Genomic DNA, 26,102 nt, shown 5'->3' on the forward strand with positions numbered 1-26,102 from the left:
ACGCTGCATCCGCAAAAACGCTATATATATTTCTGATTTGTTAGATGTGCTGATGCGCGATGCCGCAAAGATCACGCCTTCCTATCAGAACACTGTGTTGGTTGGAACCATTGTCGATTGCGCACTTCGGCTGAAGCACAATGAGGTGGATGGAAAGGCTACTGTGGAACAAAAGAAGGCCGACATTATTCAATTCTACGTGCAAAGCGTCATCTCCTCCAAATCTGCTGTTCCTACTGCTTCCATGGTTGCATTAAACGACTTTGTCCGAAGCAATGTGACGGAAGCTGATTTTGAGGCAAACTTAATGCCTGTTTTAGAGAAGATGATGTTGCGTGCACCTGAATTGGTCTTGAGAGGTAAAAAAGAATGTTCATGCACTCAATTTTCGGAGCAGTGCCTAATGAAATTCCATTATTTTTTGTAGATCTCGCCCACATGATGCCAGCACTATCATTCGATCCATCAGCATTGTTCGCCAAGAAACTTGTCGATCCTCTTTTGAATCATATGCGCTCAACCTCAGCTCAAACCCGTGTTGATGCCGTCCTTTTATGGACAGCTCTTTCAAAGATCTGTCATGACGAGACTCAATTGACCACAGTTTGTGGTAACGCTGGCAAATTGTTGACAACCGGAAAAGTGACATCTTGGGAACATCGCATTTTGGTCTATCAGGCTATCGCCGGCCTTGCTGATTCAAACTTGCCTGCTGTCAGCCAGAACGCCGCTGAAATCTATGTGACTATGGCTGCAAAGGAAGCGAATGAGCAAGCTTTAGCCACAGCTATCCTCGGTCTTGGACGTCATCTTTCTGTTTTGACCTCGTCTCAAGAAATTTTAGCTAAGCATAAAGCAGTTGTTGAGAAATCCTTCAAGGCAATGGGAGATGGTCTTGCAAGCAACAAAGCTCTCGCTCGCAAATCATGGGCCATGGCTTTGGCCAATCTAGTCATGTCTTTGCCCCAAAATGGAGAACACTTGGCGGATGTCTTACCAAAGTTATTGACAGCCTTATTTTCGACTTTCAAGAAAATCGCTGACAAGCCATTGGCATGGAAGGATGGTCCTATGGAAGCATTCATACTCATCGCCATTGTCACTGGAAAAATCAGCTTGTGGTCAACCACCCCAGCTTCTGTGTCAACCATTTTGAAGGCTGAGAAGTACCCAACCTCGATTTTGACATGCAGCCCCAAACCATCATTCTTTTTGCTTGATCGTGTCTTCACTAAGGCTACCAGTGCTGAAGAAGGCCACTGGTTTGTTGTTGCGTTGGAAAGCACACTGGGTAATACCAGCATCGAGACTTTGGAGAAGAACAAGGCCGTGAACCACTTGGCGCAAGCTTTTATCTGGGCACTCACATCTCACCCTGTACATGCCGTCCGACGTGAAGCTTATCATGCCCTCCAGCGCTTAGCAAAGAAAATTCCTCAGGAATTGGGAACTGTCATCAGATCTGGTTTGAACACATGGCTCCGTGATGTAAGTAATGTTTGGACACTAAAGAGTGTGAGTGGAAATGAACCTATCTGACCTTTATACCACAGATTGAGAACCAAACCAAGGATTCGACCGCTTTCAGCACCGTTAGCAACCAGGAGCTGCCTGATGAGGATAGAGCTTACCGACTTTCAACAGTCTTGACAGCTATCACTAGCTTTGCACCAGATCTGGCTGAGGATATCAAAGAGAAGGAATTGGTTCAATTATTGGTGTTCGCCCATCATAAATATATTGGTAAGGACACCTTTCTCTCTTTTCGCAATTCATGCGTTCCAGGAAAGAAGCTAACGTTGCTGTACACCTTTCAGTTTCGCCTAACGACAAGTATAATTGGATTACGCTTTTGCAACGTGTTTCGGTGAACCCTGGTACTGTTGTCAAAAATCGTCTCGAGACCCTCAAGGAAATGATCTCTGCCAACTTGGCGGATGTCAAGCAAGTAAGTCATACCGCACATCTGCCACTAGAGGTTCACATCACACGTATTTACTAACATACCACCTGTAGTCTCAGCTCTTCTATGATGCCGCTATTGCATCCACCTCAACTATTGTTTTCGTCGACCCTGATACAGCAATGAATGCCGTTATGTCTATGATCGAAGAGGATTTGGACGCAAAGCAATTGAAGGGCATTGGTTCACAAGAAATTGCCATTTGGCGCACTCCTGAGGGCGAAGTCTATGTTGATGGTGAGTTTCCTATCCCATTTTGGTCAAGCATAGATTGACAGGACATATGATTGACCTCTATTTCTGAATTTAGTTCTCAAGCGAGGAAAGAAGAGCGTTGTTGAGGATAGAAATCGTAAAGACTACGCCGAGAAGAAATGGGAGCAGAGTATTCGTGAAGAACTGGCCAAGAAGAAGGGCGTTAACGCTGGCCCTAAGCTTACCAAGGAGGAACAAGCAACTCTTGACGCACAGTTGAGGAAGGAGAAGGATATTCGACGCAACGTTCAGAATATCTTTGACAAACTCACCAAGGGCTTGGATCTCGTGAAAGCCATTGTCAAAGGGAACAGTGAGGAAACAGCAAACCATCTTGTTAGCTTGATTCGATCGCTTTTGAAGCTTTGTGATCGCAATGCCGGTGCATTAGTTGGCGAAGATCTGTTCGATACTTATCTGCAGATCGGAACCTGCACCGACGAATCCCTTGAAAGCATTAGAACTTCGCTTGGCGTTGCTACCCTTCGCTCAATGAAGGCGGAACCCATTCCTGAGAAATGGCAACAGGAGCCTTTGATTGGTAAGTTTTGATGCCCCCACACACCAACACCTTCGTCACCTCAAACTCATCTCGTCTTTTGATATCATAGATATGGCGGTCCGTGTTTTGTACCGACTCAGATTCATTTCAGAACGATCACCTCTTTCGCCTTCTTCATTCGCCTACTGCTTCCCAATTCTTCATCGTATCATTACCGAATCTGGTATTGACTGCGATAAGAAGACAGAGCAAGGCAAAGAAAATGCTTTGGAACAGGTTACTATTGCTGTTGGAATCATTGGATTCCACTGCACCATGGGAGCCGAATCTTCTCTTCCACGACAAGAAATGATTGCCAGTCTATTACTTACCATCAAAGAATTCCCTCAATGCGCTAAAGCAGCAAAGACATCCCTTGTTGATTTGTGTGATGCTCTAGGTGAATCAGCAACACCTGCTGAAATCAACATCTTGTGCCAAGGCGTTATTTCTGGCGAATCCCTTGTACGAGTTGCAGCTCTGAACGGATTGGAGGTAAATTGAAGAGGGTTAATTTGGATAAATATAGTGAGCTGAACCGACGATTGACATTTTGTATGCGTTTATTAGCCTCTTGATCTTACTGATATGACCTATTCTGACGAAATTTGGATTGCCTGTCATGATGAAGATGAGCAGAATGCTAAGTTGGCCTCACAAATCTGGGAAGAGAATGCACTGGACGTTGAAGAAAACTATGCCGACACTTTGCTGGCCTACTTGGGTATGTTTTCATATGCTGTATTTTCAGTATGCATTTGAAAAAAGTTTGATATTCACCAGTCGTTCCTACAGTCCACGATACAAGCTTTGTCCGTGTTTCCGCTGGTAAAGCTTTGGCTTCAGCTGTTCAGATGTACCCAGAGACATCCGCAGATGTGTTACAATCTATCTTTGCCAAATATGGCGAGTTTGCTAGACCCTTGGTTCCAGAATACGATGAATACGGCATGGTGATTCCGGCTAGTCTCAATCGCCAAGATCCTTGGGAAGCACGCACTGGCCTTGCCATGGCATTAACACAAGTTGCCCCTCACATTGATGTATCCGCCGCCGAATCGTTCATTAAGTTCTTGATTCAAGATCAAGCGCTAGGCGATCGCAATGAAACAGTGCGTCAAAAAATGGTTGAAGCTGGTCTGGCCATCGTCAACACTTTTGGCCCAGAGCATGTCCAAGTCATTTTGGCTCCTTTCGAGGATTACTTGAGCACCAATACTACCTCCCACTCTGAAACCCAGGATTACGTTCAACAGGGCGTTGTCATCTTGTACGGTGCGGCTGCTGGCCATCTTGAACCCGGTGACCCCAAGATCCGTAACGCGGTCAACAAATTGATCGAAACCTTGGATACACCTTCTGAGGCTGTCCAATCTGCTGTTGCTACCTGCTTACCCAACTTGATCAAGATGATCAAGGACGATGCGCCAAAACTTGTTGAAGGTCTGTTGGAGAAGCTTGTCAAGGGCGAAAAGTATGCTCACCGAAGAGGTGCTGCATTCGGTTTGGCAGGTGTTGTTAAGGGCCGTGGTATCAGTGCTCTCAAGGAATGTGGTATTATGCAAGCCCTCAAGGACGCTGTTGATAACAAAAAAGTGTACCAGTATCGCCAAGGCGCTTTGTTCGCTTTCGAAACTTTATCTCAGACTCTTGGACGGCTATTTGAACCCTATGTTATTCAAATCTTGCCCATGCTTTTGGCTTGTTTTGGTGACTCCAATCCTGATGTCCGTGAAGCCACCAGCGATGCCGCTCGTGTTATCATGAGTAAGATCAGTGGACATTGTGTCAAGCTTATTTTGCCAACTTTGTTGGCTGGTTTGGATGACCGACAATGGCGTGCTAAGAAGGGATCTGTCGAACTTCTCGGTTCCATGGCCTACTGTGCTCCCAAGCAGCTCTCCATCTCTTTGCCAACAATTGTTCCTCGTATTACTGAAGTCCTTGCTGATTCTCACGCACAGGTTCAAACTGCTGCTAATAACTCTCTCATGTTATTCGGAGAAGTTATTAGCAATCCTGAAATTCAACAACTTGTCCCCATTTTGTTGGATGCTTTGAGCGATCCTAACCGCAAGACCAAGAGCGCTCTTACTGCTTTGTTGCAAACTGCTTTCGTCCATTACATCGATTCTCCCTCTTTGGCTCTTGTCATCCCAATTCTCGAGCGTGGTTTGAAGGAACGCAGCACTGAGATCAAGACCAAATCTGCTCAAATTGTTGGTAACATGTCGTCATTGACCGATCAAAAGGATCTTGTTCCCTACTTGCCTCGTTTGATGCCTGGCGTAAAGGAGGTATTGGTCGACCCTGTTCCGGAAGCTAGAGCAACGGCTGCCAAGGCCCTCGGAAGTTTGGTTGAAAAGCTAGGTGAAGAGAACTTCCCTGATCTCATTACCGAACTTGTCGATACTCTCAAGGTCGACACTGGCGGTGTCGATAGACAAGGTGCAGCTCAAGGTCTTTCAGAAGTCCTTGCTGGCCTTGGAATGGAGAGATTGGATGGCCTCTTGCCCGAGATTATCGCCAACGCTGATAGTCCTAGATCTTATGTCCGTGAAGGTTTCATTTCTCTTCTCATTTACCTGCCAGCCACATTTGGTACCCGCTTCCAACCTTATCTCGGTCGCATCATTCCCCCCATCCTTATGGGTCTTGCTGACGAGTCTGAGTTTGTGCGAGATGCTTCTCTGCGTGCTGGTCGTATGATCGTCATGAACTACGCTACCAAGGCTGTCGATCTTCTTCTACCAGAACTTGAAAAGGGATTGTTCGATGACAACTGGCGTATTCGTCAAAGTTCCGTCCAATTGGTCGGAGACTTGCTGTTCCGTATCACCGGTCAAACCAACAAGACAACAGCTGCTGTTATGGACGAAGCCGCAGACCAGGAAGATGACGAGGACGACGAGTCCGCTGGAAATGAGCATGGAAAGAAAGCATTGTTGGATGTCTTGGGCAAAGAAAAGCGCGACCGCGTTCTTGCCGCTCTATACATTGTTCGCCAAGATAGTGAGTACTTTTCTGAGTGGTTGAGGTAAAATAGAAAATGTTGTGTACTTACTTGTCTTATATTTTATAGCATCTGGTATGGTTCGCCAATCATCTCTCATTGTTTGGAAGTCTCTTGTATCAAACACCCCTCGTACACTCAAGGATATTCTTCCTGTCATGATGTCCATCATCATTCGCAACTTGGCCAGTCCTTCATACGATCGACGTACTGTTGCTGCTAGAACCTTGGGTGATCTTGTCCGTAAACTTGGCGAGAGCATCTTGCTCGAAATCTTGCCTATTTTGGAAGAAGGTCTTGAGTCTAATGATGAAGACACCAGACAAGGTGTTTCCATTGCTCTCAGTGAGGTCATGTCCACCGCTGGCCGTGTACAGGTCAATGATTATGTCGACTCCATTATCCCGTCTGTACGAAAGGCGCTTTGCGACTCGTCCACTGAAGTTCGTGAAGCAGCTGCTCAAGCTTTCGATACCTTGCATCAATGCGTCGGACCTAAAGCCATTGACGAAATTCTTCCTACCTTGCTTAACATGCTTCAGTCTTCAGATGAAGAATCTGTTTATGCTCTGGAAGCACTCAAGGAGATCATGGCTGTTCGTGCCAATGTTGTTTTCCCTGTGCTGATCCCAACCTTGATTGCTACTCCCATTTCTGCATTCAATGCTCGCGCTTTGGGCTCTTTGGCAACCGTCGCTGGATCTGCACTGAACCGACGTATCACCACCATTCTTGGTGCCTTGATGAACTCTCTTTGCCAAGAAAAGGACGAGGAGACTGTTCAAGAATTGAAGAACACTATTCGTTCTGTCTTGTTATCTATTGAAGATGATGAAGGTTTGCATACGTTGATGGCTATGTTGCAAGAATATGCTCGCAGCGAAGATCCTATTAAGAGAGCTGGTGCTTGTGAAACCACCGGTATTTTCTACGGCGAAAACAAACTTGATGCCTCTCGATATGTTAGCGATTGGTTCAGAATTCTCATCTCTCTGTTCGATGACCGTATTCCCGATGTTGTCAAGGCTGCATGGACTGCGCTCACTGCTGTGGCTAAATCTGTCAAGAAGGATGACTTGGACGGCCTTGTTAGCCACATTCGACGTGCTGTCAAGAATGTTGGTGTTGCCGGTGTTGATCTTCCTGGCTTCTGCTTGCCAAAGGTAAGGTTTCCGTTATATAATATAAAGACTTGACAGTAGGCACACACACGTTTCTAACCCAATGATGTGACTACAGGGTATCAGTCCTATTCTTCCCATTTTCTTGAATGGCCTTATGTATGGCTCAACTGATATTCGTGAACAATCAGCTTTGGGTGTTGGTAAGTTATATGCACCATGGTATCGAGATACAACAATGGATGACTGACAAATGCTTGGTTTAGGCGATTTGATTAGCCGAACATCGGCTGAGGCCCTCAAGCCTTTCGTGACCCAAATCACTGGTCCTTTGATTCGTATCATGGGTGATCGTTACCCTCCTCAAGTGAAGGCCGCTATCTTGCAGACCCTCAGGTAAGCTGTTCGTTAGATGACTAATAGATTGGCAATCAACATCTAATCATTGGCCTTGTGCAATATAGTATGCTGCTAAGCAAGGTCCCAACCTACCTCAAGCCCTTCTTACCACAACTCCAGCGTACATTCATCAAATCACTCACAGACCCTACCAGTTCCATTGTACGATCAAGAGCTGCATCAGCACTTGGTATTCTTATTTCATTGCAAACTCGTGTTGATCCCTTGATTGCTGAACTGGTATCTGGCATCAAGACCGCTGAACCAGGCGTCAAGGATACCATGATGAATGCACTTCAGACTGTTGTTGCAAAGGCCGGAGCAGACCTTGGTGACGCCTCAAAGAAGGGTGTTCTTACTGTGATGTCCGAAGGACTTGGTGACTCAGATGGTAAGCTTTCAGCTTCTAGTATATCACATCGTATGCGTTGATTCTCACAACTCTACCCAATAGATGGTATTGTTGTTGCTGCTGCACGTTTGCTTGGTTGCATGGCCAAGGTGCTGTCGCCTGAAGAAGTCAAGTACATTATACAGTAAGTGTTATAATAAGCCGGGTGTATTAAAGTCGGCTTTCACTCACCGCCCATTTTCTAGAACACACGTCCTCATTGAGCAAGCACCACCACTTGGTTCTATCCTTGCTGTCAATGCTATGCTTGTTGAGTCTCCTTCCCAGTTCGAAGATTTGGAAATAGCAGACGACATTCTCGAGAAGGTCTTGAGAGATGTTGCTAGCGAAAAGGTATTATAGTAGTTCATCCTATCTCTCATGCTGCTGGCATGTTTACTTACCATTTCCTTCCCAGCCAAAGGTGCCAGAAGCCGCTCTCCTTGCTTTAGGCAAATTCCTCATGACTACAGAATACCAACGTACAGAAATCATTGAAAAGATCGCTGATGCCTTGACCAATGTCATATCTCAAACAAATGCTGGCGTTGGCGAGAACCGACGACTTGCACTTGTTGTTGTCAGAGCTGTTGGCAGACGCCACCCTGGTGTAAGTATTACCAAGCATTGTCTGTCGAAATGCATTCATAGTTAACTGACTTATTCAATGTAGCTCCTGGAACCATATCTCAGCAAGCTTATTCCACCAACCATGAGCTGTGTAAGAGATCGCAATATTCCCGTTAAGCTTACTGCAGAGCGAGCCATCATGTATCTCCTCCGATTACTTGAAGGAGAGCAAACGCTACAGGTGAGTGAAAAGATGACACTTTCACGAAATACACAAGTGAACATAAGTATTGACTCATTCTTCCCCTTTGTAGGCATATCTTGCTACTGCGGACAGTACCGCTCAGCGTAACCTAAGTGACTACCATCGACGTATCCTGTCCAAGTTGGTCACGCAAGAACAGCAGCGTTTGTCAACTTTGCATGGAGCACAAGACGAGGAAGCTGAAGAAGAAGACAGCGAAGTTTGGGCTGTAGGATCCATTGCTTCCTTTGAAGGAGATGATGAATAAGTTTCTTATAGAAAGAGGAAGACCAAGAAAAAAAGAAAAAGTGACGATTCTAGCCATGAAAATGTATCATAATTATGCTGAAAATATTCATTCAACCAAAAGCAAAATCCTTTAGATTCATGTCCTGTAGCGTTTGGTATTTGCTACACAAAATAAAACTGGAAATGACTGATTTTACCCCAAATTCTACGAGGGTTTGTAAAGAAGTATGTGGTTTGGCTGCATTGCAGTAATGGTCAGGCAAAAAGCGGCAACTTAAATTTTTCTGGTGATCAACGGACAATGAATCCTGATCGCAGGTTCGCTTCATGGTCGACAAAGATCCAAGTCCTGAACCAGCTTCGACCTCCTCTATTGCAGATGGCGAGAATGCTATGGCCACAGATGATTCATCAGAACAGTTTCATGTACAAGGTCGTAACACGCGGCGCATGAGCTTTACGGACACTTCCAAATCAGCCAAAGTGCGGTATCGTAACTCTGCTTCACTGTCGCCATCGCTAAACAGACGGCGCATGCCACCCAGCTCTCCTAATCTAAACGTTACGGGCGGAACAGCTCTCCTTTCTCCAAAAGAAATGACTCGTTTAGCACCCTATACATCCAACAGCTTTGATATGCTAGACTCCATCGTCGATTATCAAGACGGATATGGCCCAGCGCCAGTCAATTCGTCTAGCACTCCCGCTCAACTTAGCAAAAAGAAAAAGAAGCATAAATCCAACAAAAGCACACAGTTTACTCCTCCTCAATCTCCAGTCGCGCAGCAACGTCGAAGAAGTTTAACTCCAGTCGATCAAAATGTGTCCTATCGGCAACCTCTATCGCCAAATGCTCAACCCAGACGTATGGAGAACTTTCAGGCGAAGCAGTATTCGACAAATAAACGACGTTCATTGATATCGAGGTCGTCAGATGATTACAAAAATAGCACGGATTCGATTCTTAATGAAAATAAGGAGAATAGAGCGCCTTCTGTGGTCAGTGGAAATTCGAGTTCAAATGAACAAAAGCCTAGCCATAAAGACAAAGGGGAGGCAAGAGCCAAAATTTCAAAGGAAGAGGATGTCAAAGATTTGCCGGAGAGCAAGCCGTCCTTTTCTATCTGGGATTATCTGAAAGATGAATTGACGGCTTCGGACTTTGACAGTGCACAAGATCTGAAGCGAGAAAGAGTTACGAACTTGCTTGGCGTACCAGGCGCTGTTGAGAAGGTAAGCTATCTTTAAGCATTATAATGTACCATCCTTCGCATTATATTTATTGTTGATGTATGTTCAGCTCATGTCGTTTGGTCAGTTGGTCTGCTTGGACTCGTTCTTATACACCTTCACCATATTGCCTTTGCGGTTTTTCTTTGCACTTGTGCGTTTCTTTGACGTTTCTTTTTGGAATATAGTGAATATAAGGACGTTGGACAGAAGGTAAGCCGCAGCCTATGCATTTTTAATCTTTACCGTACGAATACTAAACACTGGATCTTCAGACATCTTAAGCCATCTCAAAAATGCGATCTACTGAAAGGACTCCTACTTATCTTAACATATTTGGCTATGAGAACGCTTGATGCATCCCGAATGTATCATTCTATACGTGGTCAAGCCGTTCTCAAATTATACGTTATTTTCAACGTATTAGAAATTTGTGACAAACTATGTTGCTCCATTGGCAGCGATATTTTGGATGCCTTGTTTTCCAAGACGACTCTCGGAAACTACCGTGGTCAGCAAACGTCTGGTGAAAGTATTTCGGCCAAAAGACATCTCCGTCCTGTTACCTTCTTCTTGTTAGCCCTGACCTATATGAGTAAGTTTGCTCACACCGCTTATATCATGCAAAAGCTTTACAAGTTACTGATGATCATATCCTTCCAGTTCTACATACCCTCGTTCTCTTCATACAAATGATCACTTTGAACGTAGCCATCAACTTTTACTCGAATGCTCTTTTGACCTTGTTGATTTCGAATCAGTTCGTTGAAATTAAACAATCCGTTTTCAAGAAGTTTGAAAAGGAGAACTTGTTTCAACTTAGTTGCAGTGGTATGATATGTGCTTATATTGCGTTGCAAAAAAAAAATTTGATCTTTCTGTCTAACAATACTTCATGATAGATATCGTTGAGCGGTTTCAACAGGGTATGTTTCTGCTCATTATTACATTGCGCAATGTTATTGAGCTCTCGGAATCGCCCCCATCGCCCTTTTCCATCCTGCCATCCACATTTGTCCCGCTATTTAAGCTGCCCACTACCACGACTTTGGACACGTTAATGACACCTGTCATCATGGTCATTCTTTCTGAGCTTATTGTTGATTGGCTCAAGCATGCATTTATCACCAAGTTCAATCAAATTCGGCCAAGCATATACAGTAAATACATTGATATTCTCTGTCGAGATTTAGTGGTAGGAAGTCCCGGCAGGATGAGCGGCAAGAAAGCAGTAAGTACGGACGGATGAATTACCACACAATACGACATGTTACTCAACAGAGAGTTTTCGTTTAGATCTTCGTAGATCAAGCTCCTATGGTGTCCAGACGTATTGGATTTCCCGCATTACCAATGGCCTGCTTGGTGAGTAAAAATACTCATGACCATCTGTGCTAGATCCAAAAATAACTAACAACCATGCATAGATGACTCTCATTGTACAGCAACTAATTCCAATGCTATTCTCGGCCTCGCCGACCTCATCGATGGATAATGGAGGCACCAAAGTATCTACTTATCTTGTTGAAAGTATTGCCACATTCCTTGTCGATTACTGTGGTAAATGGCTGATTGCCATTGGATCAATGGCTAAGATTGATATTATTGGCCTTGTGCAGTCGATTCTTTTTCGAGGTGGAGCTTTGGATAAGGCGTTGCAGCAGTTCATATGGCTTGGCGCATGGATACTTGGTATCATCGTCACTGGGCTTTGGTATGCATTTATAACCTACATGACGTCCCATGCGATTATCTTCACTCAATCTTTTGTCCCATTTTTGTAGCCTCATTGCTCTGAAAGTACTGGTTGGAATTAATCTACTGGGTTATGCATATAAACGATATGCATCTATGCAAGCCAGAGAAGAAGAGGAGCGTAAGAAGGATGAACTGTACGCGGAAATGGATAAAGATGAAAAGGTATGTGGACGACCAAAATTGAGCCCAAATTAGCAACACCATTTGTACTAACTGTCTTCACCTGTGCATTAGGCTTACAAATCTTCTGTGCACAAGTATCTGAATGATGAAAACGATAATGTTTTAGGAGTGCCTCAGCAAAAGTATACGCTGGATAATGTAGATCGTTTCTCCATGGTTAAAAGTAGAATACCATAAGTATTCTACCCGTTCGATATCTCAAACTACATTTATTGTACATAAACAATTCCCACATTCATGCTTGAAACCAGATACGCTCAGACATTATTATCAAAACCGCATATATCTACAGAATTATAGCATCCAGACTGCCTAAAGCGAAGTAGAGTGCAAGTCCGCAGTAGGAAGAACGGTTTGCATCCTGTATTGACCTTTAGCTCATGATATAATCTAATTTAATGGTTTCATTGATTTGCAGTCATGTATCTGTGTCATGTTGTAGCTCAAACAGATAGGCAAAAAAAATCAAATAACTAACAATGATCACTTTTGACAGCCACCTTTACTAATACTCTTGAGTTTGTGGTTAAGGAGTGCGACCCAACTACTGGGGAACCCGATGAAGAGGGCTATGAAGATGAATACCCTGTTGAAGACAAGTATGTTCTGACCGGTAACTACATCCAGCCCCATCTATGTTTCCATCTTTGCTGACGTATGGGAGCAGCTCGCTGAGGCTGTAGCTTTGGAAAAGGACAAGGGCCTAAGTTGAAAGGTAAATGGTTGTGTTCATAGCTTCATCTGATTTTGTCATCATTGACTCATTTTTTGTGCCTGTTTAGCAGCATGTAACTGCAGCATTGACCTGCTCGGGCATGAAAGCACCAGAAGACTCTTTGTTGCCAAAGTTCAATACTGTACATATATCGATTCTGTACGGCATGTTTATTGGTGGAATCAGGTATTGGCAAGAAGCAGGACGACATTCAGTCCCGGCCACTAGTGTGGTGGCTTTTGAGCTTGCCGTGCGAAGTTAAGACGAAAAATTTTCTCGGTATTGGGAGCTAAGGCTAAAAAAAACACGACGGTATAGCCCATTATGATGATCCATCCACCCATTTCTTAGAGCATAATAAAACAGAAGAAAGGGTACCCATTGTAGGACGAGAAGTAGCCAACATGCATCGGATTCCGGAGTCGACAATTTCCAAAACAGTAAACGTATCCTATGTGTCATACCAGTCGTCTGTACGTTGTCAGATGGCATACATGACAGTTTAGATAACCTTAATCTTCCCATGTGTTCGTCAACACTTACGCTAATATTCGCAAACATGTCTAAATTTCATAAAGAGGGAACAATGATTTCCTAATTGAAACTGTGGCGTAAAGATTTATGCCTATGTTATTGCACATCTTGCTTCATTCGAAGAACGAACATTTTCGCATACATATGCTGCCTATTCATGGCAGGTACTATCTAACAGATGATAACTTTAAACATTCAAACTTGCAGTAATATACCGCCGTTTCCGAAATAGGCAGACTTCATATCAGAAGCCAGCATTTTACACAGCGTTCTACAAGAACAGTCTTACGTACTCCATGTGGACCCTGCATCAATACCTTACCTCAGCTACGCTACTGTAAAAAATCTAGGTAAGATGATTGCTTTCGCTGCGAAATTTTTTCCAATGAAGCCTTAAGTGTTTGTGAAGAAACCATACCAGTAAATTCCGTCATACAGCATTATTTCGACTCTCTTACCTACTGAGACCAGTCCTCGTTCAACCGGACCCGAGTAGTTGGAAAGGATGGTCTTACAGCTTGGAGAGTCTCAGAGCTATCTATGGCAGCATTGAAACAGTTACGTATGCTGGTTTTTTTTTCATCAACGTTAGGGACCATAAATTAATTTTGACGCCATATTCTAGGGACAAAATGATAGCCGCTCCTGAATCAGTTGATATAATAGCGACGTTTTCGGTCACATCTGTTCAAGTTAAAAGTTGATGAAGAAACAGAAAAGGCTGAGTGTTTGACTTCTCCCATTTTATTTACCCAACTCATAATGTTGTGTACCGAAGCTGTTCAAACTGGTTTCTCACAACGTCTAATGGCATTACAAAATTGATAAATTCAAAGGCGGCGCTCCATTCAATTTTCTGTCGAAATTAGGAAACTCGTGAAGTCCATCGGGCTTCCGTACCTGAGCCTAGAGATGCTGGTAAAAGGTATAAATGGTCAGTGATAATGAAGCAGTTCATTTAATTATTTTTCTTTCGCCTGTTCATCACCGTAAAGAAGAGTTTCAACAAAATCTCAGTAAAACACACCCATTGTCAAGGTGTTCGCACCCAAGGAACTTCGTGCAGGTCGAAGAATTGCCAAACCACTTACGATATGCCGTAATGATAACTTAAGGAATTGTACCCCCACTCAGTCATCCAAGGCATTGAATTCTCATCCATTGCCTTCCAAACGGCAATTCAACAAACTACTTTTCAATTTTGAAGATTTGTTAAACCTTTGCAAACCACCAGTATCTCCACATGGCTTCGTAATTTGATGCGTCTCTTGACTTCGGAAAACCGGTTTTTTTCAGTCTGCTCCGTGTCTTGCTTCCTAGCTTTAGTCCGCGACGCTCCATTGTCAGATTTCTCCACTATGGGAGACTGGTTATCTACGGAGGTAATGAATAATCACTATCGCCGCCAACGCTTAAAAAGCAAAATATTACAATTTCGTTTTCAGACTATAGCTCTTCTTTTCCATGTATGCGTTGAAGCAGCATCTGTAGGCTCATGCTTGGAGATCCGATTGTCTCCACATAAGTTCGACAGAAAATCACTAGTTCAGTCCCAAGGACTGAACGAGCATGAGCCAAGAGATTTCCCTCCCTCCTTCCTCAACACATAGGCTCAAGATTTGATCAAAGGAACTGCTTTATTGTCATTAACCACTTTTGCCTTTTGAAAAGAAATTTTCATTATTAGTACGTGGAATTTTGTGACATAAAGAGAAATGTTTACAACCTCTCTAGGCTCCTGTTCGTTCAGCCGCCCTGCGTAAACTAGGAAAGGCTTCAAGGCCAAGTTAATGCTAAATCTCTACATCAGAAACCACTCCAAGCTACAAGGTAAACTCCCACACCATGTTTTGATATTATCCAGTTAATACATAAGGTTGCGCTTTGGTAAGGGTGCAATGGTACTCATCTTGAGGATATCATGTTTGCAGGATTTTGAGCACGGGATGTCACGAGAAGATGTTTTAATAGGCTGCAAAACGAAAAAATTTTCGGTACTTCGTCTTTTGACTTTACAATGCACTCAAAAAGAGCATACATCGTTGCCCTCAAGCGCTATCTATTTCAGCAAAAGAGACTGTACAACATTTCCGCACCACCTCCACGCAAGCAGTATCGCTGACGCCCTCAAAAGATGGATGTTGACTTTCCTCCTCTCAAGGATACCATTGACGTCGACGAGGGATTTGAACTCTGGGGAATGGAAGATTTATACATGGACTACGCTATAGAGTATGCGCAATGCAGTGATGACAGGGACATTTTCCCTCCTTCTCCTGCTATGCAAATTGATTTTACCTCTTTCTTGTGGTAGGCATTCACCTCATCGTTTTACTTCCCCTCTTCCTCGACGTGCTCTTCCTCCTCTTACTTTGCTGGTCGTTCAATGAGGTCCTCTCCTGATGGCGGTTTGGCATCTCTCTCGCCAGGCTCTAAGTCGTTTAACGCCTTGTCCATTGACAATAATTCAAGTGAGGTCGGAAGTACAATGCTCGTTGGCAGACTTCCTTCTCGCTATCCTTTTCGTTCGTGTTCTCGCACATTGTCTCGCTCTCCTTGTCATTCGCGCTCTCGCACAATGTCTGGCACTCCTCCTCTCCTCTTGGCCGTTCGCCTTCTCGCATCGTGTCTCGTTCTCCCTCTCCAGCTGCTGGTTCAGCCTTGTCGTGTCCCTCCTCCACTCCGTCCGCTATTGCCGCTTTTTCGGTCCCTTCCATTCCCTTGTCGTTGGCCACTGAAGACGTAAGTAACCTTCTACACAATCTAACAAAGTAGCAGAAAAATGGACTTACATTAACCTTCCTTCCATCGTTAGGCCCTCGAAAAGAATCAGCTTGTGGATGCTCTACAAGGGCTGGAAGCTGGCAGTCATCAGTCTGGCTTTGGATGTCCCGAGATGGAGATGGATAACTCTCGGTCGTCAGACCCACTTCTTGATGGAGCTGGATTCTCTCGGGGCTACGTTCCAAACGTAAGTTCCTACCTTCCATTCAGGAAACGCATATACGATTTGAAAATTCCATTTAACCATCACCTTCGGTCAATTGTAGGAGCCCCGATATGACGAGCCGGGAGTTGTTGGTGGGATCTAGGATCCCACCAACTGAACGGGGAACGCTGTAAGTGTATCAAATTTTTACATCATTTGATCTTGGAAGTTTGACTCATTATTCTATAATTTCTCGCTATTTTCAGGGGCGCTCCCGAGAAGTTCTAGTTAGCTTGTCTCATGGCCCGAACTCGACAGAATTTGTAAAGTAAGTGGTACTTCCTTATGCACTTTAACAAATTTTCATCGGTTAACGAGAACTGTTCCTTCATATCAATAGATTATCTATTTGTGCGAAAACTATTCCTTTCCACCATGGCTAATACTATGCTATTGGCCTAAAGTACGGCGCCGAGTCGCAAGCGACCTCTGTATAGTTTTCCTTGAGTTTTTCTCTTCCATTTTTCCCTTGTAAATACAAACTCTTAGCTATTTGCGGAGCAAATAGCCTAATAAAACACGCATACAAAAAAAAATTCATATTATCAGATTAAAAAAAATATAGAAAAAAAGGGAAACCAAAGAAATTAGTATTGAAATTGCAGCATTATTGTAACAAAATGACTGAACTTCTTTACATGCTCGCCAGAAATTAAAAAATGAAGAAAAGAAAAGAAAAGAAAAGAAAAGAAAAGAAAAGAAAAGAAAAGAAAAGAAAAGAAAAGGTAGGCACACATACACTTCTCCTCCAATTGCTGATACCACTGCTTCAGTTTTGCCAACCTTTATTCATCACTATAGTTCGAAAAAACAAAAAAAACAAAAAGTTTCTGTGACCTCTGTACCTTCTGTGCCAAACAAAAAATGCTGTCTTGTTGGGGTCCATGTTTAACCTGTTGGATAGGTGGTAAGCAAATCTTTTACTACATTTGAAAAGTGATTTTGGCGACTTGAATGTCCATGTTAATCTCTGAATTTTCAAAGTCCCTGTTCGTCTTCCCGTCGGCTGTTCTCTGGAGGCCAATTTGGCCACCTATTCTGATCTTCCTGGGGAATCGTAATGGTTGTCCAACGCCACGCTGGTAAGTCACTCATTTCATTGTCATAAAGCTTGCCAATTTTTGGTAAGTACCAGTCATACTAAACATTTGTCTGTTTGCAGAGAAGTGTTGTCGATCGGTTAGTACGACCGATCCTGACCGCTTGTGAAACCGAGTACTGTCTGGCCCTAGCTTCACTGGTTCTTGCTACTTCAGGAGCCCTCGAATGTCTAAGCAGAGTAGCGTAGCCTCCAGCTGGTTGTAGTGACGGGCCCTATCAATGATTCCGACTCCTTGCTTGAAATCAGTTCTCGAAAAAGTCAATGAATGCTCGGTTAGCTGATAAGGACAACACAAGAAGAGTTTTCACAGCACTGATGTTAGGGGCTTTGGATTCATATAAGAAGACTAGTTACTTGACCAAGGTTAAAGAACGTCTGTTCCAGGAAGTGGTACAATTGCTTGAAGTCGAGTGTGTTGTCCTCGCCGATCACGTGTGTTTCCGTACCGTCATCAACAAGAGTGTGTCTTTCCTCAATGGCGTGCGTCTTCCGGCTATGATCATCAATTCCATAGTAATAAAGAACGATTTCAATTTTTCCAAAGTCTCGAGTGTTCATTCACCACAGTACTATTCTACGCTTTTAGTCGCTCTAATAGTATCGAGCTCTCATTGTAAACTCATCGTCTCAGACTAAAAAAGTAGTATCATTGATGCACTCAAGGGTCACACGTCTCAATAGTTAACATATGCTTTCAGAGTAGTGAACAAGTAGAGTCTATTATGAATGAGACTTTCTTATTTTATTTTCAAGAAGTGATACAACAAGAATGAAAAAGTATACTATGCTTTGATGCTTATTGCTATTGAAAGAGATGGTGGATTGGAACAGTTAAATTTATGTCATCATACCGCCAGTTTTCTCGGATCCCGATTTTTTCTTGGAGGTAGAAGTGGACTTTGAAGCGCCTTTGCCGCCTTCAGCACTAGAAGTTCGCATCATCATTAACCCACCAGCAGCCTCGCCAGCCGAATAACCTCGCATCAAATTCTTATTTGCTGTAGGGTTTTCCAACAGAGCAGCTCCACGGCGTACATCGGCAGGCATTCGGAATGAATCTCTGGACCCGATTCGCACCTTCACCTTGGAAGCGATTTTGACTTTCTTATCCAAAGCGGCGGCAAGTGATGTGGCTGGCGAAGTGTTTTGTGAGTCGTTCCTAGAACTTGATCCAGAACCGGATTCATCACGTTGCAAGTGACCATCCATACTATCCTGCCCATAAGTTGTATGCTTTTCCGACACGCGACCCCTTGTTTCTTTGGCTCCCCCTAGTTCGTCGTCTGAGCTGGTGCTGAAGCTGGAATCCATTGCACTATGCTGGACGGCTGATCTTCGTTTGTAATGAATACTTGGAGAATCCGCAGGTAGCACTCCGGCAAGATTGCCTTGTGATCGGGTGCGTCGGTGACCCAAGTGCTGAGTGGTTGGTTGCTGTGCTATGCTTTTAGAAGTCCCTTCGTTTAAATTTAGTAGCGGAGGACCTTCACTTGGTATATCATATGTCAATGGACTTGCGACCACGTCTGGATCGACTTTGGAGCGCTTGTGTTCCTCGACTGGGTATTGTTTGATATCACTCAAAATCATTTGTATTTGTGGCGGAATTTGAGAATTTCCCACCGTCTTAGCCCTTTGCCTTCGGGGTAATGCTTGCGATACCATGGATGGCTGCTGAGCAGTTGGCACCACCATGTTTGGAAGTGCGTTGTTCATAGGGCCACCATAGTTAACGGGTGGAGGTCCTGGCGGTAAATCCTGCATCATGGCACCAAGAGGTACTTGTCGAGGCAGAGGAGGGCCCATCATCATATTGTTGGAAGCCTTATTCATGAGGGGTTCCAATGAACGTCTCGCCATTGGATTTTTCACAAAAGATGGTACAACATCAGGTTCAAAAGGACCAGTGAATGGTTTTCCCGTTAAAAACGGATGGTTACGAATTTGGTGAGGCGTCCAGCGCCTTATAGGATCTTGGTTCAAAAGCCCTTGTATGAAGTCAATCAAAGCATGCCGGCTTTGTCGCTCTGTGAATGCCATCCGATTAGTTGTCATGATCCCTTCCAACAAGTCACTCCATCAATACGTACCTCTCTCTTTTTCAACTTCATCAAGCCCATGTCGTGCTTGGTTGTAGTTCAATATCAGCGGCGTTAACTTGGTCTCATTGAAGTACTTCTTGCCAGGTGGCTCGGCCTTAACGTACTCTCGACTATATTCTTCTCTCGTCTTCAGTGCCCATATCCTTCTTCCATCCGGCTTCTCCTTCCTGACAAAGAATTCTCGAGCTGTCTTTCCATTTTCCAGCATGTAAGTCGGAGGCATACTGCAAATATACGAATATCATACCAAATTTTAAGAAGCCGATCTCGTCTGGTTAGTCAATCTGTCACAAAAACGAGGGGCCAGATAATTCCTCCATATTCTCACCCTAACATATCTACAATTCTTGAAACTTGATTATACTCTGAGCAACCTGGGAATAATGGAAGACCAAGAAAAAGTTCGGCAACGATACACCCTAGCGACCACATATCGATGGCACTATTGTACTTTACACCAAACAATACTTCGGGTGAGCGGTAGAACCGAGACTGGATGTAGGTGTAGATTTGATGTGATTCGTGACATGCCGAACCAAAATCGATAATTTTTATGGTTGGTGAATCCAAGCTATAAAGTAGAATTGTAAGCATCATGTTCGTATGCACAGAATCTCCGTAAATACCTACTTTTTCAAAAGAATATTTTCCGGCTTCAAATCACAGTGAATGATTTCCGCATCCTTCAAAATCACCAAGGCATCTACTAATTGATGGGATATGACGCGGACTAAGTTCGTTGATAAGCCTTTGAACGAGTTTTGTTTGATTAGTTCGTACAAGTTGACGCTCAGCAGTTCAAAAACAAGGCAGAGGTGGTTGCGGTGGATGAATGTGTGATATAGTCGCAAGATATGATGCCTATCCTGGGCATCTCGCTCGCCGTTCAACTAGTAAGTTTAGAAAAAAGAATAAGATTAACGAACCTCTTTCTCCTATTGAAACTTCTATTACTATCCATACTAACCTTTTTCAAAATCTCAACTTCCAGTTGACTTTGTACCATGTAGGCTGGCTTGTTTTTAATGACCTTGACGCTGACTAACTCTTTCGTCGAAATACGCTGACATTTGACAACTTGGCCAAATGTTCCCTGGCCGAGTATATCCAACACTCTGTACCTATGTGATGAACTGAGCGTTAGTGCCAAACCATCGATGTTGTCAAAACTCAACGCATACGGCTGACACGTACTCTTGACCCTTCTCATTTCCTAAGGTGTCGTTCACTTTTAATATATAATCACAGTCCTCATTATCAAACCCATCATTTTTGCTTGGCTTGCTTGGCTTTGTGAGTACTCTACGTGGATTTCTGATAGGATTATACTTAAAAACAGGATTGCGCAGTCGATAGGTTTCGCTGATATCGATGGTAAGGGCTTGGAGCGGCTAAAAAAAAAAAAGGGTGGGAGCTGTGTTTGAATCAAATCGGTCTACAGGGATCGTCTAAGGCTTTTTTTAAATGCGCTTACACTAATGAAGCCGCCCTCGGGTCGAGCCCTGCGATACGCAGGCTGTCGATGGACAACTGGTCTAAGGTCGATGGCCTTGTTTATGACCTTTTTAAAGCCCATATGAGGTAGCTGAGCAGGTAATGAGCGATGTTTTGCGGCCTTTTTGATGAGTGCGGCTTGTTTGGAACGCTCATCGTGGTATCTGACGCCGGGTTCGATGGTTTGAGCGTAGTAAGGGGATCCATTGCTGGATTTAAGACTTGGTTTCAGTCGAGCAGGCGACGCAGCAGAGGTGGACAACGACGGACATAGCTGATGTGGTAGTGGTGGTTGTTGTTTCATGTTTTTCCCGTTGTTCATAGGACTGCCATCCTGAACCGCGGATGACCTACGTTGCGTTGTAGTATTAGGTGGCCAGTCAAGCGGTTGGCGCATAATGGATTTAGTAGTAGTGGTTGATTTGGATATGCGAGGACTATCGAAGGGGTCGTAGGGTTGAAAGTCGGTGCTCGAAAGACTCTGGCGTTTACTACCACTTGGATTGCGAGATGGCTTGTTGACTGAAGTGAGTTTATCGGGATTTGTGGCAAGAACACTGGCTGGATCGCTAAGATAAGATGCCATGCCTCCTAATGGGCGCTTACGATGTTGTAAAGCTTGGATGCTGGACATTAACACAAGAAAAAGGCGAAGGAGAAGATTGTTTGTATCATTCTTAAAAAGGAAGCCAGTGCAAGGCACACATTGCGTGTGGTTGGGATCACGATGATGGACAAAAAGAGTTCTATTTATGATGCTTAAGATGTTACATGTACAAAAAGTTGAGCTTTTCTTTAAGATGATGGATATTCAATGTCTGCAATAATGCCCTCTCCAAGTCTTTCGATCTCTGCTAGAATCGCTTCGAAGTTGACTGCTGTCAATTTGGAGCTTCCTTGCTGTAAAATTTTTAGGTTGTTTTGGTTGGTAATTGTTAGTATTACTACTATTTGCCGTTTGTTGTTCTTAATTTTACATACCAATTTCGACCCCTTCTTCATATCCACAGGAATGGCATTGAAGCCTTGATTGACCTTCCATGGCCTTGGTGCGGTGGTCAGTGGGTTCCAGACAATCGCGATCTGATCGCCGCCATGCTTATCGTGGAAGGGGAGTATAAAATCTCCATAGAGACGCTATTATGAAGACATTTCCCAAATAAATAACAAAGTTTCTTTTTGAAAAAAATCTAGGTTTACCACCAGGTCATCTTAGGTCGTTCTGCCCCACTTACCTGAATTTCATCTACCAAATATTGTGCTGGATCGAATTGGACGTAGACTTGGTCGCCAAGCTCTGTGGCTCTTGCTACCAAGTTGCGATACTTTGGTGTAGCCGATGTAAAGTACTCTGCCTCAGGTGAAAGGTTTTCTATGTAACGAGTACAGCGGTTGGGAATAAGCCGGATGATGGCACTATAATCTTGCATCGGTGTAACAAACAAGCGCTGCAAATGAACCCGAGGTCAAAAAAAATACGAAGCGAGTCTCAGCAAGCCTCACTGAAGCACTTTTTTTTTTCTTCCCCTACTTACCTTGAATTCTTTTTGGCTTCCTGAAACAATAGCTTGCTCAAGCTGAATACATGCAGCTCGGGCCAAGGCTTGAATACGAGCGGCAATGATTTTGGAAGGCTTGTCTTTAGACCATCTCTGGCCTTCCAAGTCCTTCTGACTGGCAATGAACATGCTACTGTGCTTCATGTGTGGATCTCTAGCTCGTAACCTATTAAAGTTATCCCGAATTGTGTCTCGGTCTGCTACGGTCATTTCTTCTTCGATATCCAGAATAAGTGGTTCATGCTGGTAGTCCCAAGTTGCCAAGAGATGCATAACTCGCGCAAACCCACTCATGATGCTACCTGGTGCCTGCCAAGGCTGAGCTTCCAAGAACACATACACGCACAATAACTCGATGAATTCATCCGTAACGTGAGGTGATAAAAGATGTGCACTAAACCATCTCTTGGCGATTCGCATAGTGAAGCTGAGTGCAGCAAATCTAGAGCAGAGTGCTTTCATGCTAAATGTATGCGCCTGTTGATGATGGAAGTAATGGAAATATTTATCCAGTGCTTCTTGAGCAAGATCCTTGTTCAACTTGGATTCCTTCTTGTTATCTTTGATGGCCTTGAGTAAACCGATTTCCTTATCAAGTTGGATTCGGCAACGGAACACATAACCTGGTGAATACTGCACATCGAGATATCCTCGAATAGCAAAGGGGTTCTTTTCAAGAATCTCTTCCACAACTTGAGCTTCAACTTGCGCATTTTCCTTCAGTTGTTCAGCTACCTTGAGCAAGAATGCTTGCTTTACATTTTGGATGGCACCGAGATCATCTGGCCATTTTCCAGAGATTTCAAATTGTAGAACAACATCGATTGGTTCGATATATCTGGCTGTAGTCGGGTAAAGGCCAATATTATCGAAGTCATGGGGCTGTGGTAAAAAGACGGTGGAGAAGCGGAGCATCGGACTTGCGGGATGGATATTCGCAATCATGAGAGGAAGTCCATCATCGAGAGCACGAAGCTGTTTAGACAAATTATCGAATGCGGTCATGGCCGGTTGGAACCCAACATTTCTGATTTCTGGATTGAAAAACTTTTCGGGTACAGCCTTGGCATGGTTGATGAAAGCATACAGTTGTCCAGCTGAGTACTCCACATTGTTCGTGATACCAAAGTGGTGTCGTAAAAGATGTGCCACCATACGCTGAACGATTAACGTACGGTCTTCAGCTCCACTGCATTCGAAGACAACACTTTCTCTGATACTACCGTCTTTGAAGCGACGAAGTTCAGCCTTGTCACCCCAAAGCTTGCGGAAGCGATCGCCAGCATCCTTCTCCTCAGGAGAGGGACCAAGTTCCAGCAATCGGCTAGCGTTTTCAGGTAGTAGCATGAAACCAGCTTGAATGGTGTCCAAATCACTAGTTGATAGCTTTTCATCCAAATTCCAAGGTTGGATGGTATTTGCTGTCACAGACAGGATGGAAACGCGATCTGTCAAAGCCTCTTTCATAATGGAATAGAATTTCTTGGAGAAGAAGTCGGCTTTAAGAGGATAGTCGGCCTGTTCGATCTCTCCATAACTGGGGAACTTGGATGGCAACTGGATACGGGCAACATTATCGAACTGCACCTTCATATCATCCACTTGCGTCAAGAACAAAGCATCGAATTGATCTCCTTGGCTGTCGTTAAAGTACTTCATTGCCAAAATAGCTTCATGCTTGACTAGCTCCATAGTAGACCTTGAAATGTTTGCTGCCAAGTTAATCGTTCCTGAAGCATCAACTATTACGACTTCATAATTGTTGACAAAATTCTCAGCACTAAATCCTTCGACATCCGATTTGCCAATGAAAATGGGTGATTGGATGAAATCGTGTGTTGACAGGAAATCTATGGTTCCACGCAAAAGTTGGTAGGAACTGAATCCATGGGCAAGCTTTTTACCTCCGTTAGTGCCTCCGCCTTGCAACAAGTAACACATAATCATACTGAAGATGAATGTGTTGAATCCACCTTTTCCTTGTTCAAAAGTAGCAAGACCTCTCTGATACAACCAAACGCGAGCGAGCTTGATGGCTTCTTTGAGAGCAGTGCTTCGCTTTTCGTGCTGGTACATGAATGCCAAACTCGATGTATAAGAGGTATCTTGAAGCAATGCTGCGTTATACTGAGGTGTAGGTGCAAGGGAATCTACTGGAGTGTCATTCTTGGGACGAACATTGTTGCGACCAGGCCCAAGACGAATAACAGGAAACACGTTGGATGCAACGCAAGGAATGACTCGAATGACGCACTTTGATTTCGTGAAGTCCACGTCGGATTTATCTATAGCTGATATGTTAGAAAGCTTTGCACTACTGCCAAATTATATGATATGTTTACTAACCTCCACTGGCCCGCAAAACCAGAATTGGTCTTCTGATGTCGCCATTGAAAAGTGAAAATTCAGTTTTGACCTTCAGTCCCTTCTTCTTGTCGTTGATGAGGCTGGCCAATACAGACAGATAGTAAGCTCGCTTGTAAAAGTATCTGTAGTTCATGTGATCCTTTTCTTGGAAGAGGGACTAGAGTATGATTTACGGGTTAATGATCAATGCATTGGGGAACAACAAGAAGGCAATGTTAGCTATACTCACAGAGGGCATTTCGACAGCAACATCAACATTGAAGGGCTTTCGTGCACGTGAAATGGATTTGAGGGCATAACTACCAACCAAATGCATACCGGCAGGCTTCTTGTATGCAAATTTATATTGAGCATCAGATGGTGGTCCAGGTTGAGGGAAGGGAATAGTAATATTATGCTTTTCCTTCATGATTTTTTCCACCTGTAGAACCTGTTGGTTTCCGAAACTGTAAGAATGTTTGCAATATAGTACACAGTGTTCATGCCATGAACACTTACTGTGGCATCATTGATATCCTGGCTCTGGTCGAACAAAGCCTTCATTCGATGCAAGACTAATTCGAGCGCATTCATTTTCTTGTAATCAATGTCAACCTCCTTCAGCAACTCATCAATCTAGTTATGTGTGTTAGTTATACAGCTCATTCGAGCGATATGTCGACCAGTGTGTGTACACTCACCTCCATCTTGAAGATGTTGGATTTGAACAGATCAGAAGTTTCTTTCAATCCTTGCATCTCTTGATTTGTGGGAGGCTGATAAAGCTCGGATACATATTGATTCTTTTTGGACTTCTTTCCAGAAGCTTTTCCGTTGATACCATTGTCCTCTTCCTCTTCTTCTTCCTCCTCTTCTTCCTCCTCGTCATCGTCATCATCACTGTCATCGTCTTCTTCATCGTCAACCATGTCATCGTACTTTCCAGACGCAGCAGCAGACATCAAATCTTCAGCGTCGTCGTCGATAAAGTCGTCAGCATTGTCGCTCGAATCTTCGAAAGTTTCAACCTTAGACTTGGATTCGAGCTTCGCAACCTAGTGTCAAGAGTTTAAGAGTGAGAATTGTTACTGAGTGTTTGTTCCAATGTCTTAAAAGACTTGCCTTTTTGCCAGGTTTCTGTAGCGTGTTATTCACAGCTTTTCTCTTCGCAGTAGCCACCATGTGAGTTGAATGAAAGCTGATCTCAGTCCGAGAACGAAGGGTTTTTCTCAATTCAGACAGAGCAGAGCAAAAAAAATTGTGACTTGTTTTTTTGAGGTTAATCTGTTGCAAAGATTACATGCTTAAAATTTGTTGTATTTGCTTCAGACTTTAACGTTTCTC

The 26,102-nt window shown here is 43.7% G+C and overlaps 5 protein-coding genes across 5 annotated transcripts; 2 read left to right on the plus strand and 3 right to left on the minus strand.

Annotated features, from left to right (window-relative positions):
* Positions 1-52: 52 nt before the first annotated feature.
* On the plus strand, positions 53-7,832 carry K450DRAFT_265204 (uncharacterized protein; the record flags this gene model as incomplete). The annotated part of the gene is made up of 14 exons (XM_051592788.1): positions 53-359; positions 428-1,488; positions 1,554-1,743; positions 1,818-1,948; positions 2,017-2,200; positions 2,274-2,759; positions 2,830-3,254; positions 3,330-3,483; positions 3,555-5,771; positions 5,842-6,935; positions 7,012-7,096; positions 7,160-7,289; positions 7,358-7,683; positions 7,747-7,832. The coding sequence occupies 14 exons, from the start codon at positions 53-55 to the stop codon at positions 7,830-7,832; spliced, it is 6,876 nt and encodes a 2,291-aa protein (XP_051446598.1).
* Positions 7,833-8,470: 638 nt separating this feature from the next.
* Positions 8,471-8,952, minus strand: K450DRAFT_232074 (uncharacterized protein). The gene has a single exon (XM_051587535.1). It carries the CDS (start codon positions 8,820-8,822, stop codon positions 8,667-8,669), a length of 156 nt encoding a protein of 51 aa, XP_051446599.1. The 5' UTR covers positions 8,823-8,952; the 3' UTR covers positions 8,471-8,666.
* Positions 8,953-9,069: 117 nt separating this feature from the next.
* Positions 9,070-12,168, plus strand: K450DRAFT_207459 (uncharacterized protein). The gene is made up of 9 exons (XM_051584756.1): positions 9,070-9,979; positions 10,047-10,189; positions 10,252-10,571; positions 10,640-10,807; positions 10,879-11,207; positions 11,273-11,341; positions 11,404-11,690; positions 11,761-11,896; positions 11,969-12,168. The coding sequence occupies exons 1-9, from the start codon at positions 9,074-9,076 to the stop codon at positions 12,092-12,094; spliced, it is 2,484 nt and encodes an 827-aa protein (XP_051446600.1). The 5' UTR covers positions 9,070-9,073; the 3' UTR covers positions 12,095-12,168.
* Positions 12,169-17,952: 5,784 nt separating this feature from the next.
* Positions 17,953-21,507, minus strand: K450DRAFT_232079 (uncharacterized protein). Its single transcript, XM_051587536.1, has 7 exons — positions 20,834-21,507; positions 20,554-20,750; positions 20,327-20,480; positions 19,990-20,249; positions 19,688-19,930; positions 19,348-19,583; positions 17,953-19,284 (listed from the first exon to the last, which is right to left on the minus strand). Exons 1-7 carry the CDS (start codon positions 21,485-21,487, stop codon positions 18,095-18,097), a joined length of 2,934 nt encoding a protein of 977 aa, XP_051446601.1. The 5' UTR covers positions 21,488-21,507; the 3' UTR covers positions 17,953-18,094.
* Position 21,508: 1 nt separating this feature from the next.
* Positions 21,509-25,967, minus strand: K450DRAFT_232083 (uncharacterized protein). The gene is made up of 8 exons (XM_051587537.1): positions 25,881-25,967; positions 25,460-25,813; positions 25,278-25,394; positions 25,009-25,209; positions 24,759-24,936; positions 22,389-24,697; positions 22,089-22,301; positions 21,509-21,990 (listed from the first exon to the last, which is right to left on the minus strand). The coding sequence occupies exons 1-8, from the start codon at positions 25,938-25,940 to the stop codon at positions 21,649-21,651; spliced, it is 3,774 nt and encodes a 1,257-aa protein (XP_051446602.1). The 5' UTR covers positions 25,941-25,967; the 3' UTR covers positions 21,509-21,648.
* Positions 25,968-26,102: the final 135 nt, after the last annotated feature.

Source organism: Umbelopsis ramanniana (assembly GCF_025399195.1).
Source record: "Umbelopsis ramanniana AG unplaced genomic scaffold K450scaffold_14, whole genome shotgun sequence".
NCBI classification, from domain to species: Eukaryota; Fungi; Mucoromycota; class Umbelopsidomycetes; order Umbelopsidales; family Umbelopsidaceae; genus Umbelopsis; species Umbelopsis ramanniana.

What these genes read in the sequence shown, in the direction of transcription:
- K450DRAFT_232079 (XM_051587536.1), bottom strand. Translation starts at nt 21,487, where the DNA reads ATGTCCAGCATCCAAGCTTTACAACATCGTAAGCGCCCATTAGGAGGC. An exon ending in GAAAATATTCTTTTGAAAAA is followed by an intron (nt 19,931 to 19,989) that starts GTAGGTATTTAC and finishes TCTACTTTATAG; the next exon opens with CTTGGATTCACCAACCATAA. An exon ending in TGAAGTTGAAAAAGAGAGAG is followed by an intron (nt 19,285 to 19,347) that starts GTACGTATTGAT and finishes TGGCATTCACAG; the next exon opens with AGCGACAAAGCCGGCATGCT.
- K450DRAFT_232074 (XM_051587535.1), bottom strand. Translation starts at nt 8,822, where the DNA reads ATGGCTAGAATCGTCACTTTTTCTTTTTTTCTTGGTCTTCCTCTTTCT.
- K450DRAFT_232083 (XM_051587537.1), bottom strand. Translation starts at nt 25,940, where the DNA reads ATGGTGGCTACTGCGAAGAGAAAAGCTGTGAATAACACGCTACAGAAA. An exon ending in AGGATATCAATGATGCCACA is followed by an intron (nt 25,210 to 25,277) that starts GTAAGTGTTCAT and finishes GGAAACCAACAG; the next exon opens with GTTCTACAGGTGGAAAAAAT. An exon ending in GAAGCCAAAAAGAATTCAAG is followed by an intron (nt 22,302 to 22,388) that starts GTAAGTAGGGGA and finishes GTTCATTTGCAG; the next exon opens with CGCTTGTTTGTTACACCGAT.
- K450DRAFT_207459 (XM_051584756.1), top strand. Translation starts at nt 9,074, where the DNA reads ATGGTCGACAAAGATCCAAGTCCTGAACCAGCTTCGACCTCCTCTATT. An exon ending in TACCAGGCGCTGTTGAGAAG is followed by an intron (nt 9,980 to 10,046) that starts GTAAGCTATCTT and finishes ATGTATGTTCAG; the next exon opens with CTCATGTCGTTTGGTCAGTT. An exon ending in GTTTCAACTTAGTTGCAGTG is followed by an intron (nt 10,808 to 10,878) that starts GTATGATATGTG and finishes ACTTCATGATAG; the next exon opens with ATATCGTTGAGCGGTTTCAA.